The sequence below is a fragment of the Rosa chinensis genome, chromosome 3 (genome assembly GCF_002994745.2).
Source record: "Rosa chinensis cultivar Old Blush chromosome 3, RchiOBHm-V2, whole genome shotgun sequence".
In the NCBI taxonomy this organism is placed as follows: Eukaryota; Viridiplantae; Streptophyta; class Magnoliopsida; order Rosales; family Rosaceae; genus Rosa; species Rosa chinensis.
This window is the reverse complement of record NC_037090.1, coordinates 441,339-459,310: the sequence shown is the minus strand read 5'-3', so window position 1 is coordinate 459,310 and position 17,972 is coordinate 441,339. Positions and strand designations below refer to the sequence as shown.

General features: G+C 39.4%; 2 protein-coding genes and 1 long non-coding RNA gene across 4 annotated transcripts; 1 reads left to right on the top strand and 2 right to left on the bottom strand.

Moving 5' to 3' along the window:
* Positions 1-2,158: 2,158 nt before the first annotated feature.
* LOC121048906 lies at positions 2,159-6,222 on the bottom strand. 2 transcript variants are annotated; one of them, XR_005808489.1, is made up of 3 exons: positions 6,089-6,222; positions 5,628-6,015; positions 2,159-5,488 (listed from the first exon to the last, which is right to left on the bottom strand). It is a non-coding gene; the product is annotated as an uncharacterized LOC121048906 (long non-coding RNA). The 2 variants fall into 2 exon arrangements; XR_005808490.1 differs by having other exon boundaries at positions 6,145-6,204.
* A 1,149-nt stretch (positions 6,223-7,371) lies between these two features.
* Positions 7,372-9,204, top strand: LOC112192359. Its single transcript, XM_024332042.2, has 2 exons — positions 7,372-7,663; positions 8,159-9,204. The coding sequence occupies exons 1-2, from the start codon at positions 7,623-7,625 to the stop codon at positions 8,895-8,897; spliced, it is 780 nt and encodes a 259-aa protein (XP_024187810.1). The 5' UTR covers positions 7,372-7,622; the 3' UTR covers positions 8,898-9,204.
* Positions 9,205-9,421: 217 nt separating this feature from the next.
* On the bottom strand, positions 9,422-17,972 carry LOC112192402 (DExH-box ATP-dependent RNA helicase DExH12-like). The gene is made up of 5 exons (XM_040516673.1): positions 17,222-17,972; positions 16,124-16,513; positions 15,274-15,979; positions 15,047-15,152; positions 9,422-10,121 (listed from the first exon to the last, which is right to left on the bottom strand). The coding sequence occupies exons 1-3, from the start codon at positions 17,393-17,395 to the stop codon at positions 15,770-15,772; spliced, it is 774 nt and encodes a 257-aa protein (XP_040372607.1). The 5' UTR covers positions 17,396-17,972; the 3' UTR covers positions 9,422-10,121; positions 15,047-15,152; positions 15,274-15,769.

The following is a 17,972-nucleotide window of genomic DNA, read 5'->3' as shown; positions in this document are numbered from 1 at the left end:
GGCCTAGTAATGGTGCGTTCATCTTGCTTAAGTAATTTAGTCGTTCATCTTGCTTAAGTAATCTAGGAAAGTAATAAGAACTTATGTAATCTAGGAAAGTAATAAGAACTTAAGTAATTTAGTTGTTCTTGATTGAAACCTTTTCATGACTTGGTAATTGAAACTAGGATAATAAATTTGTCTTGAGCATGTTTTTGTGGTGGATTTCCGAATCTCTAACATCTTCATTCATATCATTGTGAATCCCACATTCTTTTTTTGTTTTACTTTAATTTTCTGTGTTACAAAACCTAAAACCCCCTTGTTATGATTTCTTGTTCACTAATTCTTTCATTATTTTCGTATATACTTATATTCTGATTCTTTATTTTTTTTTATTCTTTATTTTTTATATAATTACTTGTGTACCCTCAATTCCCGGCTTGAACGATCCCTACTTATCTATACTAACAACTACAATTTTGCAGGGTTAAGTTGAGCGTCTATTTTTGGCTTATCAATTATGGTAGAATTCGTTGCCGAATTGTTATCAATCTCACTTACCTTTTGATTATTAAGGTAGAATTCGTTGCTGAATTGTTATCAATCTCACTTACCTTCTGATTATTAGTGTAGAATTCGTTGCTGAATTGTTATCAATCTCACTTACCTTCTGATTATTAGTGTAGAATTCGTTGCTGAATTGTTATCAATCTCACTTACATTTTGATTATTTTTGTAGAATTTGTTGCTGAATTGTTATCAATTTCACTTACACTTACCTTTTGATTTTTATTGTAGAATTTGTTTCTAAGTTGTTATCAATTTCACTTACCTTTTGATTTTTATTGTAGAATTCGTTGCCGAATTGTTATCAATCTCACTTACCTTTTGATTATTACGGTAGAATTCGTTGTATTATTGCTGATTTTTTTATTGTAAATTTCGTTTCATTATTGCTGAATCGTTTCCCTATGTGGATTAGGTGTTTCAGTGATTGGTGCACCGTGGTTGACTGTGAAGAGAACGGAGTTAGCTCAGGCCATGAAGCGTGCGGAGTTAGCTCACTTACCTTTTGATTATTATGGTAGAATTCGTTGCTGAATTGTTATCAATCTCACTTACCTTTTGATTATTTTTGTAGAATTTGTTGTATTATTGCTGAATTTTTTTATTGTAAAATTTGTTTCATTATTGCTGAATCGTTTCCCTATGTGGATTAGGCGTTTCGGTGCACCGTGGTTGACTGTGAAGAGAACGGAGTTAGCTCAGGCCATGAAGCGTGCGAGGGAGAGGAAGCAGATGGTTGAAAAAGAAAAGGAGGAAGGGAAGTACTTCGGGATTATTATGAAGGATTTTGAAGAAGCAAAGACTGAGGGCCTCGCGATACCACCACCCATGGAGCATAACAAACATCAAGAATTCTGGGCTGATCCTGCAGCTGTGATAGGCTGTTCTGCATCCCCCAAGACCGATGCTGGTGCGCAGGGTAAGGCTGATTCTCCACAGAAGGCTGATGGTTCTGCATCGCCTGATACGAAGAACGATATGTTTAACTTCCAGAAAAAACAAGATCTTTTCGACTGAAAAGCTTGTTGGTTTGTTAAAGCTGAGTATATTCAATTATGTGTCATATCATTCTTCGTATCAGGCGATGCAGAACCATCAATCTTCTGTGGAGAATCGGCCTTACCCTGCGCACCAGCATCGGTCTTGGGGGATGCAGAACAGCATATCACAGCTGCAGGATCAGCCCAGAATTCTTGATGTTTGTTATGCTCCATGCGTGGTGGCATCGTGAGGCCCTCAGCCTTTGCTTCTTTAAAATCCTTCATAATAATCCCGAAGTACTTCCCTTCCTCCTTTTCTTTATCAACTATCTGCTTCCTCTCCCTCGCACGCTTCATGGCCTGAGCTAACTCCGTTCTCTTCACAGTCAACTACGGTGCACCGAAACACCTAATCCACATCGGGAAACGATTCAGCAATAATGAAACAAATTTTACAATAAAAAAACTCAGCAATAATACAACGAATTCTACCGTAATAATCAAAAGGTAAGTGAGATTGATAACAATTCGGCAACGAATTCTACAATAAAAATCAAAAGGTAAGTGAAATTGATAACAACTTAGAAACAAATTCTACAATAAAAATCAAAAGGTAAGTGTAAGTGAAATTGATAACAATTCAGCAACAAATTCTACACTAATAATCCGAAGGTAAGTGAAATTGATAACAATTCAGCAACGAATTCTACCGTAATAATCAAAAGTAACTGAGATTGAGATTTTGTACCCTCAAGAGATTTGTCTTGGCTTTGATAACGACGTCCATCTTGGCTCTGAGAACCACGACCATCGCGACCCAGTGAACGGCCGCGGCCATCCTGAGAACGGTTATGATCGGCGCCCACCGATGGAGCCCTCCGAGCCCTCTCGACGACCGATCTAGCCCTAACCCCGACCGATGAATCACACATGAAATACAGTGTGTCTTATTTCCAGCTTCTGCAGGAGCCAAAAATCTAAATTGGACCTTCGCCTTCTTTAGTAGGGGAACTCTCTTAATGGCAAGCAGTGAGTTAGTCTTGGTGTCCCCAACTACTAGCCACCACCCCTCTTCTTTGGTCCTGGGATACCTCGGGGCATGAAGAGGGCCAACCTGTTCACAGTCATATCAACTTGCAAAGTGACTTCCTCCCCAGCTCTTACATTCTCACTCCCCAGCACCTTAAATGTCATTCCAATGTTGGGAAATCGTTTGCAAAATTGTTCAATATCCTCCAACTGTATATCTGACATATGAAGTACTTCCTGAGTTCCTGAAATAGTTCCCGCCTTTGATCATACTCCATGTCAACCATATCAGATACCCTCTCTATATTCTTTCCAGGAAACTTTTGGCATCTTTTTGCCAGCTCCATCGTGAAGTGAGGAAGCTGTAGTAGCATCAAGTCATGATCCCACATCCCCCGAGTCACCATCTGGCTGACTTCCATTGCTATGAGAGAAAGGTTTAGCCATCCATTGCTGGCAAGGACATCAAATATTGCGTGAAGCAACCTACTTGCAGAAAGGAGAACCTCAAGCTGGTCCAATGATAGGTCCCCAGCCACATGATGCCTTGCAAAATGGGCCTGAAGAAGAGCATTTGCTTTGACGTGAGGATCTGTGAAGTTGGGATTCTCAAAGGAAAATCTATGGTGGTTAATCAACCTTCGAATCACCTCTTCCTCTCCAGGTCGTATGGAAAGTTGCGAATACCCTGAAGCATGAGCTAGAATCTCAAGAAGACCCTTCATCTTCGTTTTGGAAGTTAAGGAAGAATTGAAACGCTCAATTGGAGAATAACTGATACAATAATATGAAAATATTATACCAAGATTCAAGGCAGAAACATCCCCATCCTCCACAGCAACACATTTGCTTGTTTCCAGGTCATTCAGTGTATTTTCAACAAGCTCTGAAAGGTACTCAGAATTATGTGCGTAACTCCCTGAAGATAATAGTTGGGATTCTGTGTGAGCCTCCTGTAGAAAAATGTCCATGCAAGGTAATTGAGAGCCCCTTCATGGTTCCCGATTACTTGGGCTACAACTTCTGCATTTAGATTGTCATGTAAATAATGGTGCAAATGACTTTCAACAGGCAATGCTTCATATAAGAACTTCTTGTAGTATTCTTTACGAGGAGCATGGCAGAGGATGACACATTTCCCAGAATTATCTTTCTTAGGGCGACAGGCATGACCAATCATCTGCAAGAGATCAGCAATTGGGTAATCAGTGTGAAGATTTTCCCGGCCATCATAATATTGAGTTCCCATCACAACCACCAAATGCGTTGACAACTGCTCATGACACATAATTGAATATACTCAGCTTCAAAAAGTGCTGACACAATGTCTTGATCGTCACTGGTTAGTCCCTCATGCAAGAAGCCCACTCCATGCCGCAAGGCGTCTTGCAACTTTTCATTGCTAATTTTCTCAATGAAAGGCTCTATCTCTTTTAGAGACCGCAACAGAAAGGAGGGGGTTCCCATTTGCATTTGACCTCTCTGCATTTGAGTAATCCATTAGATCCTGAGCTGTTTGTTGGACATGTTTCCTAGTAGGAACATACACAAGAGCTGGTTTTCCATTCTTGGCATGTTGAACAATTGCACTGTTCGTTGGTTTTGTGCTTGCATCCTTGCTTCATGATTAGCTATATCAACCCCGGAATGTGTATTTCTGGCACTGGGCTCACACCAGGAGGATAATTGAAAAGGCCATGAGAGGTAGCCCCTATCCATCCTCCAACATCCTTGGCATTTGCAAGAGAACTTGAGCTACAATACGAATCTTGTTCTAAAGTTCACTTGACATGCATCTCATCCAAGAGACTATTACCTCCAATGTGGAACCACCCCGACCACCAATCAAGTGTCGTTGTTGTACATGCTTCCTCTGTTTCCATCCGCGAGATAAAGCATCCCATTTCTCTGGAGTCTGATGATAATCTGACCTTTTTCAGGTAGCTTTAAATCTGTGGCTCTTTCCCCTGTTAATTCAACAACATGCAGATTAAGACAATTTGGTCCCATTCCAAACTTCTTTTGCCAGTCAGTGTGCCATTCCTTGGCAAGACCTTCAACAGGGGCAATATACACAATGCCACTTTCAGAGGCCTTCTGATGATCCCTCAATACATCAAACTCTGCACATATGGTCTTCCCACTCCCTGTTGGTGCAGCAACTAAGACATTGCCATCAGAATTATACAAAACAGTGAAGACCTGAGTCTGGACAGTATTAAACTGCTTGAAATCTTGATACAGAGCTTCATATAGCGGATTCCTTAATGTGGTCACAGGAAGTGGTTGCAGGTCCAATAACTCTGTCGGTGGAGGATACTTTTCAGGTACAATGAGGTACCTGAAAGAAACAGGTAAAACAGTCTCTGACCCAAGCCACCTATCAGATACGATACGAATGAAGTAGTGAGGCGGAAGGGGTTAGTAAATTTGAACAGTGAAGTTCAAAGTATGATCCTCATCAATATACTGCTTCTTCAGCAAAAAATATTCATGATGGCATCATTATTCTCCATAAGTACCCAAAATGGCTCCACGAAGCCATGAAATTTGTCCTACCATTGAAAGTCAGGCGTTATAGTAAGCTCAACCCTCAGTACAGTTCGAGTAATTGGCTGCACATGTGCTGCAAGGTTTAATTTGGGGAACTTGTGGATGAACTTATGAAGTGTTTTTCCCATCTTTGGCATCTTTATAAGCTCCCCCAGCTCCTCTGAAGAGAGGTCATAATACTTTTACCAGGCCAAATTATTCTTCTCCAACTTCACCAAGATATCTTTTGTTATTCCATGGAATTGGTGAAGAAGTATTTGGACACTCCACATCCTCTTGCTAACCATTTTACACAAGTTCAAAGCCTTGTCTGCAAGTTGAGCCCATCCTCGTTTCAAAACGATCTCGAAAAGAGGTCGTACAAGACGCCCAGCACTCTGACCAAGAGAAATCAAAGAGACAAATGAATAAAAGCTAAGAAAAGCAAACAAATCCAACTGAAGTAAAACATATGTTAACAACTAACAGTAACTCAAAAAGAAGACAGGAAAAAGGGCAAGGACAAAGAATACAAACCTGTAATCAAAACCATATCTTGTGTCAATGAAAACCCTTCAAATTTCAGCTGTGCAATATATGCTTGCAGCAAAACATTAATCTTGCAACTGGGATCTTTCAGGCTCTCCTTGACCGGAATGGGAGCACATTCCGATAGTTTTACAAGTTCCATATTTTCATCCGGCCGCACAGTGACATACTTGAACTCTTCACTGAAGGAGAACAATTGATAAAGTTCAATATCCCCCATAGTTGGCTTCAAATGCTCATTATATGTCGATATTGTCCCATGAGTTATGTAGTAATGGCTAGCAATGTGACCCAAGTCTGTGACCTGGAAATATCCACTTTTTGTGTCATGCTTGATCAAATTGTTCTTCTCCAAGATGGTTGCAGCAGAATGGATCTGTGAAAAGTACAGGTTAACTACATGAGAGATAGAGAACACACACAAAAAATAAGTAGTGCAAATGTCATACATTTAGGATAATTAACAGTGACCAGAATCACCAGATACAAACCAGCAAGAACATACATCAATTAATAGAATATCAAATTGAGAATATCAGGAGAAAAACATGTAACAAGCAAAAATGTATCAGGGACCGAAAAACATAAAAATGGTCAACCCATAGAGACTAAAATGCTACCTCACCTAATAAAATGGTTCCTAATACTATTTTTGACAATGCCAAGCCACCTAATATTTTTCTTTGTCTGTCAGCGAACCCCTGTGCTTAATAATAATCCACAGGATTGAAATGCACCTGTTTCTTGTTCACTGTCAAGGATAGCTTAATACTATCATAAGTCTCATATGGCTACAACAATCAAATGACAAACAAATCTGTTTGGGATAGTAAATCTTTTATTTGTACGTATTAGATGTAATGTTAGACTTGATTACTATTTCCTGCTGCAAATTTATGTATCTTTTAATGGTGTTGTTTCTCTACCATTTCTACTGTTAATGTTTGACATAATAATAATTGCGTCATCAGTCATGCCTCAACTCTTGTCTTTAATTAACACAACACTGACAATACAAAACGGTAAACACATGAAAAAATAATTTCATGCATGTAGGTAGTGATGCTTACCAAATCAGCTCGCCTCTCCTCCAATGTAAGATCTGTGGGGGCGAGTACATTAGCTTCCAAAGTCCAAAACATAGAGCGTAGGATTCCTTGACATGCGAATATACACGGGTAGGATGGTGTATCCCAACCAGTGGCAAGAACACAAATTGACAGCATTCAATTTATTTGCCAATCTGGACACAAATTGACTGATGTCGATCAGTCAATAGGAAAGGAAGTTGTTGGTTCATCATGGAAAGATAGTATTGCAGTTCAGTGTGCCCAGTAATGATTATCCCTTCTCTCCATATGAATCATACCTAGGTCTTCCTGCCATTGAAACACCAAATCATCCATTCTATGAGATCTTGGCTGAGCAATATATACTTGCTCTCAGACCCTTTTGTTCCTTACACATCTATCCTTGTCTTGCAAATTGGTATGGTTATGTTGTCATTGCTACTCTATTTCAATGGAAGCTCATCATTTGCTACTCACATCTGTTAGCCGGGATGAGAACCGGGTGGGTTCTGCAAATTTTTTGGGTTTACCTATCAATTCGATTATTGATCAATATAAGAGAAGTAATTGAAAATGATTAAATAATAAATTTTAATTCAAAAATTGATCTAAGTATCTCTCCGGCCCTTGGATTAAGATTGAGCAAATCGGACGGTAACCCCGAGCAAATAATAAATTCAAATGAGGATCTAAATATCTCTCGGCCCTCGGATCTTGATCGGACTGTAACCGGTGAACGTGGGACTGTAGAGCCCCAACACGCAAAGCATCTTAACTTCCTGTTCCACCAAAGACCAAAGTCCTCTTATCAGTACCCTTCGTGTTCTGCAGCGCCCTCTTTCATTAAACCCAGAGCCCTCTTTCAGTACCCGACGTGTTCTCCTCGAGAGACAGAGAATCTCCTCCTGGATTCATGAGTAGTCCGAGTCCCTGGCAGGATGATGAAATGGAAAGGTATGTCAATCTTCATATTGTTTTTTCTTATAGAATCAAAATGATAATTTGATTGATTTTTGGTGAATTAGTAATTAAATTTGGTATTGGAATATAATTGAATACGGCTAGATTTACACCGAGACCTTGTTCCGGGAAGGCTGCTGTGAAGGAGCGTATATATGTTTTTCCTAATCCTTGCAGAGAAGGGTTTTATATATGTATATTTTTTTTTTTTTATACTTCTCCTTGATTTTTTTTTTTTTTGAAAGGAATACTTCTCCTTGATTAGATATGAATTAATTTTAGACTCTACTTTTTCCTAATGGATTAGTATTGAGTACCTTAATTACTAAGGTTCAGGCGTAATGCATCGATCCTTGTCTGGCACAGATTACTTTTTCCTAATCCTTGAAGAGAAGGGGTTTTTTTAACTTCTCCTTGTTTGATTAGATTTAGTACCTTATGTATATATATCCACTGATGTATTGATTCTCTATGTTCATTTCGCATCAGTTCGAGCATGGATGAGCAGTGTGATTCCAGGATGTTTAACTGGTGTGAAGTGACGCAAACAGAAGTACATGAGGGACCCTATCCGCCAATATCACAATGCTACGACTTGCTCATCAGATTAACAGTCATCATGCAAGCGGGGGCTTTTATGATAGACACCAATCCACCTCATTCTTTTCTTCATAATTTTCTGAAGGAACCAGGTATATTAGGGGAATCAAAGATTTGGGTCAACTTCACCTCTATAGACAAACAACATCAGAGCCTGAAGGACTTGATGTTTTCGCTTTGTTTCATGGGCGTTGAGCAAAAAGACTGCCGAGATATTGCTGTAGAAATATTAAATAAAGTTCAACCGGCCATCCCACTTCCCCAGTTGGCTATTGATGTGACCGTAAGGCTCATGTGTTCTGAATTGTATGGAAGATTTGACGGTTTTGATGATATGCGCTTGTATCGCTATGCAAAGAAATCATGGGACGACTATAGGGCTGCTACTACCTCCTGCACTGGTTCTCATATGCCTCCATCATCATGTGCTGTTTGTTTGGAGGATTTTGGAGGTGGAGTTGATGCTAAAATGATTGCTCGTTTGCCTTGCTTACATTATTTTCATGCAGCTTGCACTGCCCAGTGGGTTAATATCCGTCGCACGTGCCCCGTGTGCCGAACCCAAATGATGCCACTTGTATGTGATGGAAATGAACCCTTCAATCCTAACCCCATCTGGCCTGTATGACAATACATTATTGCCGGGGGGGGGGGGGGGAAGTAAAGTCTGTCTTAGAAGGATCGATCATCTATGTGTGTTAATTGACATTTGCATTCTGTCAGTTTTTAAATATTTTTTGATATTAATGTGTAAGAGTGTTATTGACTTTTGAAGGGAGAAGTTTCCTTTCAATTTCGTACTGTGTATAATGTTTTGATTCTCGATTCCTCAGATTGCGGAGAAAATATATATTTATTTGAGAACATTTTAATCAAGGATGGGCAATTGGAGGTTTGAAAAATTTAACCATCAGACACTATTTACTTTTTTTTTTCTTTTTTCTTTGTTTTTAAAGAGGTCAACTTGATTTCATAATTCAGCAAGCAGTATCAAATGACATACTCTAATGGGGTCGACAGTAAAAAACCGTCTTTTAGAACTTATAAAGAACCTATTTCAAACAAATAGAACTCCACAAACCTAGAGTACACTCACCTTTTAAGAAGTGCATGCACCATTATTCTAACAAAAATTTGATACTCAAAACCAGATTAAATAAATATTTTAACTGAGCACTAGTTTTTCCGACCAATACAAAATTTAATTATTGCTAGAAGATGAGACAGCCCAAGCCCTAAAAGAATTAAGGACCCAGCCCAACCCATCATAACCATCCTCAAAGCCCGCAACCTAAAAGCAAGCCCACACAAACAAAGTCAGCCTAGGGTTTCCAAAAACCCAACCTGGAGTGAACCTAGCAGCCCACACAACCCATCTAGGATAAACCCTAGATGAGAGTGCAGGCTTCTCCCCAGTGCTGCCGCCGCCGCAGTAATTCGACGGACCCTATGCTGTGTCGCCAGTCCAGCTTCCACCACTGAAATCAACCACGGAACAACCTGCCAACCCAGACAAAGACCCCAAAGTTGGTTCAATCCCCGAGCAGACCATATCAGCCTTCTCCACTGATGGCCTCTGTGCAATCCAGGTCGATTTCATGTAAACCTTCGCCAAAGACAGATCCAATCCTGCCAGCGATGAGAGAGACGAAACACAGCCTCGCAGGTCCCCAAGTACAGGAACTTGATCAACTCCACTAATCCAATTGAAAGCATCAACTTCACCGAGACCCCGTCGAGCAAATCGCCATTGCCACCAAGGTAGAGACTAGAGATAGATGAAGTCTTATACTTCTCAGTCACAGGTGTAGGGCTGCCACCAGCCAAGACTAGTCGCCGCCGGAAAAACTCTCTTGTGGGAGACAAAGAAAGCATCATTTTTACAAAAAAGCAGTTATAACAAAAAGATTAAAACACTGTTTACTTTAGTACTACTGATATGTATATATGTGCGTAGTTTTTTTTTTTTTAGACAAATAGCTCATAAATTAATATGGCCCTAATTCATGGGCAAAAAATAGTACAAAGAAGACTACTCTTTGGTAGCTCAGAGTAGTTTATGCTAATAAAATCACCTCGCCTCGTAGGCAATCTATTATACCTAACTCCAAACGCTGAGCACGTCATTGTAGTACATTGAAACTTGGTACTTCTACAAAGGCTTCTAGAGGAGCTCCCACTAGCATAGACACACCTAACTAACAACTAAAGGAAAACTAACATAATAAAATTCCTAGACTGAGTCGAAACCCACTACCTCCCACAAAGGAACTTATTGAAAACAAAAATAAATTAGGGTAAAAAAAAAAACAGCCCGAAAGCCCAGTGGGAATAATAAACCCCAAGCCCAGTGGGTCTGGCCCAATCCAATCCTAGCCTCCACTTCCCTGAGCCGAAGCCGTCGCCTCCATGACAGATCCACTCCCCTGACCAATCATGTGATTTGTGATTTTGATACAGAACCATGTATTTTAGATGAATCCAAGATTTGGGTCAATTTCTCCTCTGTAGGCAAACGATGTAGGAGCAAGAGAGAATTGGTTTATGCGCTTGCTTGCATGGTCGTTGAAAAAACAGACTGGCCAGACATTGTTGAAGAAATAGTCAAGAAAGCTGAACCAACCATCCCCCTCCCCCAGTTGGCTAGCTATTGATGTGACCATTTAAGAGCACACGCACCCATGAGTTGATTGGCTGACTAGTTGAGAGACTGAGAACAAATATGCAATGTAGCCAGCCATTAAAAATTGCTTGACCGATTGTTGGGACCCGCGTGGCCCAGGCAGTTCACTGACCAATTATCGGCATCGGCCACCAAGCAATTGCCCGACTAATGTTGCTGGGCTCCATCACTGTGCCTACTGTTGGCAAATTTTGAAATCCCCTCACCATTGCAACCGTTCTTTGATTTTAGCTGTTGGCTGTAGTGAAATATCAATGATAACTTCTTTTATTTAATTTTTTTCTTCTTCTGTTTTTAACTCAAAAATTAATTTGAAAGGGAAAAAAAATTTGAACCATGACCACTTACCAAATTTTAACCTAAAAATTGCCCACTTGCTCCACTAAGAGTTTTTTGACCCCATTTACCCAATCTAACTTCTACTGACATAATTACCCTCATTTTAATCTCTCTCTCCCCCTAGCCGGAAGGCCAGATGCCGAGCCACGACGCCTTCAGCACCATCTTCTCCGAGATCGGTGTCGGCAAGCATGTCCCAGGCGTAATCTTCGCCGAACTCGAGCCCACCATCTTCTTCTCCGAGATCGGTGCCGGCAAGCATATCCCAGGCGTAATCTTCGCCGACCTCGAGCCCACCATCTTATTCTCCGAGATTGGTGCCGGCAAGCATGTCCCAGGCGTAATCTTCGCCGACCTTGAGCCCACCGTCAAAGCCCATCGTCCCAGTCGTTGCTGCTCGTGCTGGAAGCTCCCGGAGGCGCTGTTCCCGATGTGGGAAGTCGGGTTGGATAGGAACGTCGGCGTCCACCCCCGACTTGTAAGAATTCTTCCTCACCTCGGTTCTTGTGCTAGGCCGCAGAGACATTGCACCTCTCTTTGCATATCCCAGGCGCTGCAGGTCCTCGTTCGTCTGGGCCGAGCGACGGCGCTGCTGGTGTCGCCGGAGGAGTGACATGGATTACTCCGGTTGCTGCGTTTTTTTTTTTTTTTTTTTTTTTTTAAGTATTGTTGTTCAGTTCTTTTTTTTTTTGGCAAGGAATAGCATTTTTTTTTGAATGCCTATTGGATTGGAGGCCAATGATCTACTATCTGTTCAACAATGTAAGTAATCTGACATTGCAATGTAACTGTGGGGTTTGTTTAATGGTCTACTGGGGGGCAGTAGACACATTATTGGCCCCCAGTAGACTTTGATACGAGGGACAGAGATCACTATAGTGTGGTGTTTTGATAAGTTACATGTTGTTTTCTGTGTATTAAAGTCAAATTATCTGTAAATCCTACAAAAAGGTGCATTTTTGGTGGTCTATTGGGAAGCAGTAGAGACATTGGACTTTGTATTGGGGGGCAATAATATGATTATTGGGAGGCAATAATATGATTATTGGGAGCCAATAATATGATTATAAATTGATCAATTGTTCCTGTAGTGTATTCATTTTGGTTTTGGGAGTTCATACAATTCACTGGACGACAATAATATGATTTTTGGGAGGCAATAATATGATTATTGGGGGCAATAATATGATTACTGAGGGGCAATAATATGGTTACTGGATATTATTAGGGACCGGTCGTCAGATTCCTGTCACCGGTTGTTGGATTCCGGTCACGGTCACAGGATTCCGGTCACCGTTCGCCGGATTCCTGTTACCGGTCGCCGGCGCCCTGCCACTGGTCACCGGAGGCCGGCAAGGTGGAGGATGACTTCTCCCTCTAAGTGAAAAAGAAGGAGAGGACAAAAAAGTCTTAAAAAAAAATATAAAAAAAAAATTGGGTAAAGGGGAAATAATCCCTTAGAATGTTTTGGGTAAATGGGGTTAAAAAACAGTTGGTGGAACAAGTGGGCAATTTTTAGCCTAAAATCAAGTAAAACATTTCCCCAAAAAAATTTCTGAAAATTATTTCCAAAAATTCTACAAATACTCATTCTCTCCCCTTCATTTCTCACACCAAAATTTTGTTAAAATAATATTGTATTATTATTCTAATTATTAATTATTTAAATTATATGTTTAACATTATTTTAAATTAATGAATTATTTAAATTTGAAGTGTGAAATAGTGGATTGGCAGGCAAATTGCCTTTCATTGGTGCATTGTCTAAGCTAGAGGCAATTGCCAATTTGGGGTGAATAGTAGATTAGTAGTACTAATTTGGTTGGCAAATCAGCAATTGCCTTCGGTTTATGGGTGCATTTGCTCTAAGGATCATGTGTTGTGATTTGTATGGAAGTTTTGACTGTTGTGGTGATATGCGCATGTGTCGCTATGTAAAGAAAACATGGGCCAAGTTTAGGGCTACTTCTACTTCCCGCGCTAGTTCTCGTATGCCTCCATCATCATGTGCTGTTTGTTTGGAGGTTTTTGAAGGTGGAGTTATTGATGATAAAATGATTGCTTGTTTGCCCTGCTTTCATTATCCGTCACACGTGTCCCCTGTGCCAAACCCAAATAATGCCACTTTTATGGGATCAAAATGAACCCTTCAATCCTAACCCTAGCTGGTTTGAATGCCTCAATAATATTATTACTGTCTTTTATGTATGTGTGTTAATTGACTTTTTGTAATTTGCTTAATATTGCATTTTGTCAGTTATTAAATATTTTATTGGTATTAATGCGTATGAGTGGTATTTATTTATTTATTTTATTTCTTTCAAGAAATAGCCACTTTCGAGGGTGGGAAGTCTCCTATCAATTTTGTACCGAGTATAATGTTTTGATTTTCTATTCCTCAGATTCAAAGAAAATATATATTTACTTGAGAACATTTTAATCAAGGAAGCGCAATTGGAGGGTTTGGAAAATTTAACCATTGAACACTGTTTGCTTTAGTACTACTGATACGTAAATATGTATGTACGTAGTTGTCTACAATTCATCGGAGGGATACCCCTCACTATACTAGATTGAAAATGAAGACATGTACATAAGTGTAGAGGCCCTAGTGTCCCTTTACTGATTTTCCATTTGGAATGTTGTGGGTATCAAAAGAAGGTCTGCAGTCGATGTCCATGAAACAATTCCACAAGAATTAGTATTATCATCTTCATATTTTTGGCTATTTCTTTCTTGATGAGAAACAAAGAGTAATTAGTAAGGTAGATGTAGATATAGGACTAATGACCACCACACGTCCATTAAAATCAATATCCAAACCAACACCTCCTTCAATAAATATTTGTTATTATCATTATGGTGATTGGTGAGTGAGTGACGAATCATTTTGTTCTATAAAGCATGAGGATGAGATTATAAAGGATTCAAATTTGCTCACTACTTTTATTTTGTGATAGTATCACCACCCTATTAAAACTTGCCATAATTAATTGAAATTATTTTTTTAATAAAAATCATGATTAAAAAGATTTTTTGTGTGATTTTGTATGAGATATATATTTTGTGATTATGTGGTCTGTTTTCTAATTCGCGCTCCCCCACTAATAAATTCCACCACGTGTTATTCAGTTGCTGCCTCCTCTTTCCCATTTTGTTTCACGTTGTGGGCTATTGTTATGATAATGTGATCATCGATTCCTCGTCGTGTTTTCTGCAATATATTTGAGTAATTATTCCATGGTCCCGGACAACGCGCAAACAAGAACACAGGAGGAGGAGGAAAACAAACTACAAGAGAAACAGAAATCACACAACAGTTAAAGCTCTGTTTTCTGTTTCTGGGTTCCTCTGTATTTGCATGGAACCAGGCCCGGCCCTGGGAAATTCAAGCACATTTGTTTCTTCCATATTTTCTGTTTGATCATTTTCATGTTCACCTATATTCTCACTTTCAAGCACATTTGTCTCTTCCATATTTTCTGTTTGTTCATTCTCATGTTCACCTATATCAGTTACCTCATTTTCGTTCTCATCTATATGTTGAACTCCTTGGGTTACCTCATTTTCACCTTGATTTTCTGAAGAAACACATCTTTTGTTAAAAAATTTATCTAAAGAACCTCTTTGGGAGCTTACAAAATCTTTTTGCTGTTTTTTTCTTTTTCTTTTTTCACTACCAGAAACATATTTCTTAGGAAACATTTACAAAAAACAAAAGGAAAAATATCAATCGAACAATAGAAGTATAGTACCTGGATATGAGAAATCTAATTTGCTGTCAACGCCTCCCTCCTTGAGTGATTTGTAGGACTCCTGGCAACTTGCCTTTACTGCTCTCACAAATTGCAGTTGGAAATTCTAATAGAGAAGCCAAAACATTCATCAGAGTTAGACAATTAAACATCAAAATAGAAAACCATTACTGGATCAAAGGAACTGATGAAACCGTTTTTATGCATCAAGTTGGCAAGTTGCAGACCTGCAGGCTGCAGCAAGGAAGAAGAAAGGAATTTGAAGAATGAAGATGAAGAAAGGAAATAAATAAGGAATCTGCCGAAGAGAAAATCCAATGCTGTCTTGAGTGTCTTCCTTCTTTTTTGCTCATGCTGTTTTGTTTAATTGCACGCTTGGAGCAGCCCCTATATGCTGCCACAAGTGAACTGCCCAAGAGACATTCCCTTCACTTTTGCTGCTTAGTGCTTAGATTAAACAATTGCCCATCATTCCATCAATGCAAAATATAATTAAAAATTGCACTCTTGCTTTTTCTTTTCTCATGTTCCTAACAGAAAGACTACTTTTTTTTTTTTCCGGTCTACTGCCATCAAATTTAGGCCCCCTATCTACTGCCACAAAATTTGGGCCCTGGGCTATCGCCCTGCCTGCCCTGGGCCAGGGCCGGGCCTGCATGGAACATGAAGCCACCATCCAGTCCTGTAAGTCATCATATTCTTCTTCTTTGTTCCATGTTAAAGTTATGTAATTTGTAAATGGGGAGTGAAATTATTCTTCTGCAACTTCACCAAGACATCTTTTGTTATTCCATGGAATTGGCGAAGAAGTATTTGGACACTCCACATCCTCTTGCTAACCATTTTACACAAGTTCAAAGCCTTGTCTGCAAGTTGAGCCCAGCCTCGTTTCAAAACGATCTCGAAAAGAGCTCGTACAAGACGCCCAGCACTCTGACCAAGAGAAATCAAAGAGACAAATGAATAAAAGCTAAGAAAAGCAAACAAATCCAACTGAAGTAAAAACATATGTTAACAACTAACGGTAACTCAAAAAGAAGACAGAAAGGAAAAAGGGCAAGGACAAAGAATACAAACCTGTGTAATGTAAACCATATCTTGTGTCAATGAAAACCCTTCAAATTTCAGCTCTGCAATATATGCTTGCAGCAAAACATTAATCTTGCAACTGGGATCTTTCAGGCTCTCCTTGACCGGAATGGGAACACATTCCGATAGTTTTACTAGTTCCATATTTTCATCCGGCCGCACAGTGACATACTTGAACTCTTCACTGAAGGAGAACAATTGATAAAGTTCAATATCCCCCACAGTTGGCTTCAAATGCTCATTATATGTCGATATTGTCCCATGAGTTATGTAGTAATGGCTAGCAATACGACCCAAGTCTGTGACCTGGAAATATCCACTTTTTCTGTCATACTTGATCAAATTGTTCTTCTCTAAGATGGTTGCAGCAGAATGGATCTGTGAAAAGTAAAGGTTAACTACATGAGAGATATAGAACACACAAAAAATAAGTAGTGCAAATGTCATACATTTAGAATAATTAACAGTGACCAGAATCACCAGATTCAAACCAGCAAGAACATACATCAATTAATAGAATATCAAATTGAGAATATCAGGAGAAAAACATCTAACAAGCAAAAAGCCAAAAATGTATCAGGGACAGAAAAACATAAAAATGGTCAACCCATATAGACTAAAATGCTACCTCACCTAATAAAATGGTGCAGAACGAATTCCTAATACTATTTTTGAATTTTGACAATGCCAAGCCACCTAATGTTTTTCTTTGTCTGTCAGCGAACCCCTGTGCTTAATAATCCATAGGATTGACATGCACCTGTTTCTTGTTTACTGTCAAGGATAGCTTAATACTATCATAACTCATATGGCTACAACAATCAAATGACAAACAAATCTGTTTGGGATATAAAAGACATAAATATATTATATGTAATGTTCGACATGATTACTATTTCCTGCTGCAAATTTATGTATCTTGAGAAGAAATGGGGTTGTTTCTCTACCATTTCTACTGTTAATGTTTGACATAATAATAATTGCATCATCAGTCATGCCTCAACTCTTCTCTTTAATTAACAAACACTGACAATACAAAACAGTAAACACATGAAAAAATAATTTCATGCATGTAGTGATGCTTACAAAATCAGCTCGCCTCTCCTCCAGTGTAAAATCTGTGGTGAGAACATTAGCTTCCAAAGGCCAAAACATATAGAGCATAGGATTCCTTGACATGCGAATATACGGGTAGGTGTATCCCAACCAGTGGCAAGCTTGTTGAGCATTCTGAACAGTTTCAAAGAACAATTTCAGCATTCAATTGATCAGCCAATCTGGACACAAATTGACTGTCAATAGGAAGTTGTTGGTTCATCATAGAAAGATAGTATTGCAGTTCAGTGTGCCCAGTAATGATTATCCCTTCTCTCCATATGAATCATACTGAGGTCTTCCTGCCATTGAAACACCAAATCATCCTCTATGAGATATTGGCTGAGCAGTATATACTTGCTCTCAGACCCTTTTGTTCCTTGTGGGATTTTCGCTTGCAAATTGGTATGGTTATGCTGTCTTTAACACCATTGCTACTCTATTTCGATGGAAGCTCATGTTGATCTTGAATTGAATTTGCTACTCTGTTAGCCGGGATGAGAACTGGGTTCTGCAAATCATCAGCTCGATTATTGAATATAAGAAAGTAATTGAAAATGATTAAACAAATATATCTAAGTATCTCTCGGCCCTTGGATTAAGATTGAGCAAATCGGACGGTAACCCCGAGCAAATTATAAATTCAAATGATCTCTTGATGGGACATCAGGGGTGAACTGGGGACTGCATGCAAAGCTTCCTGAGTTAGATATCGAGTAACACTACACTGATCTATAGCTTC

What these genes read in the sequence shown, in the direction of transcription:
- LOC112192359 (XM_024332042.2), top strand. Translation starts at nt 7,623, where the DNA reads ATGAGTAGTCCGAGTCCCTGGCAGGATGATGAAATGGAAAG. An exon ending in CAGGATGATGAAATGGAAAG is followed by an intron (nt 7,664 to 8,158) that starts GTATGTCAATCT and finishes ATTTCGCATCAG; the next exon opens with TTCGAGCATGGATGAGCAGT.
- LOC112192402 (XM_040516673.1), bottom strand. Translation starts at nt 17,395, where the DNA reads ATGCTGAAATTGTTCTTTGAAACTGTTCAGAATGCTCAACAAGCTTGC. An exon ending in AGGAGAGGCGAGCTGATTTT is followed by an intron (nt 16,514 to 17,221) that starts GTAAGCATCACT and finishes TACTTTTCACAG; the next exon opens with ATCCATTCTGCTGCAACCAT. An exon ending in ATATGGTTTACATTACACAG is followed by an intron (nt 15,980 to 16,123) that starts GTTTGTATTCTT and finishes TCTCTTGGTCAG; the next exon opens with AGTGCTGGGCGTCTTGTACG.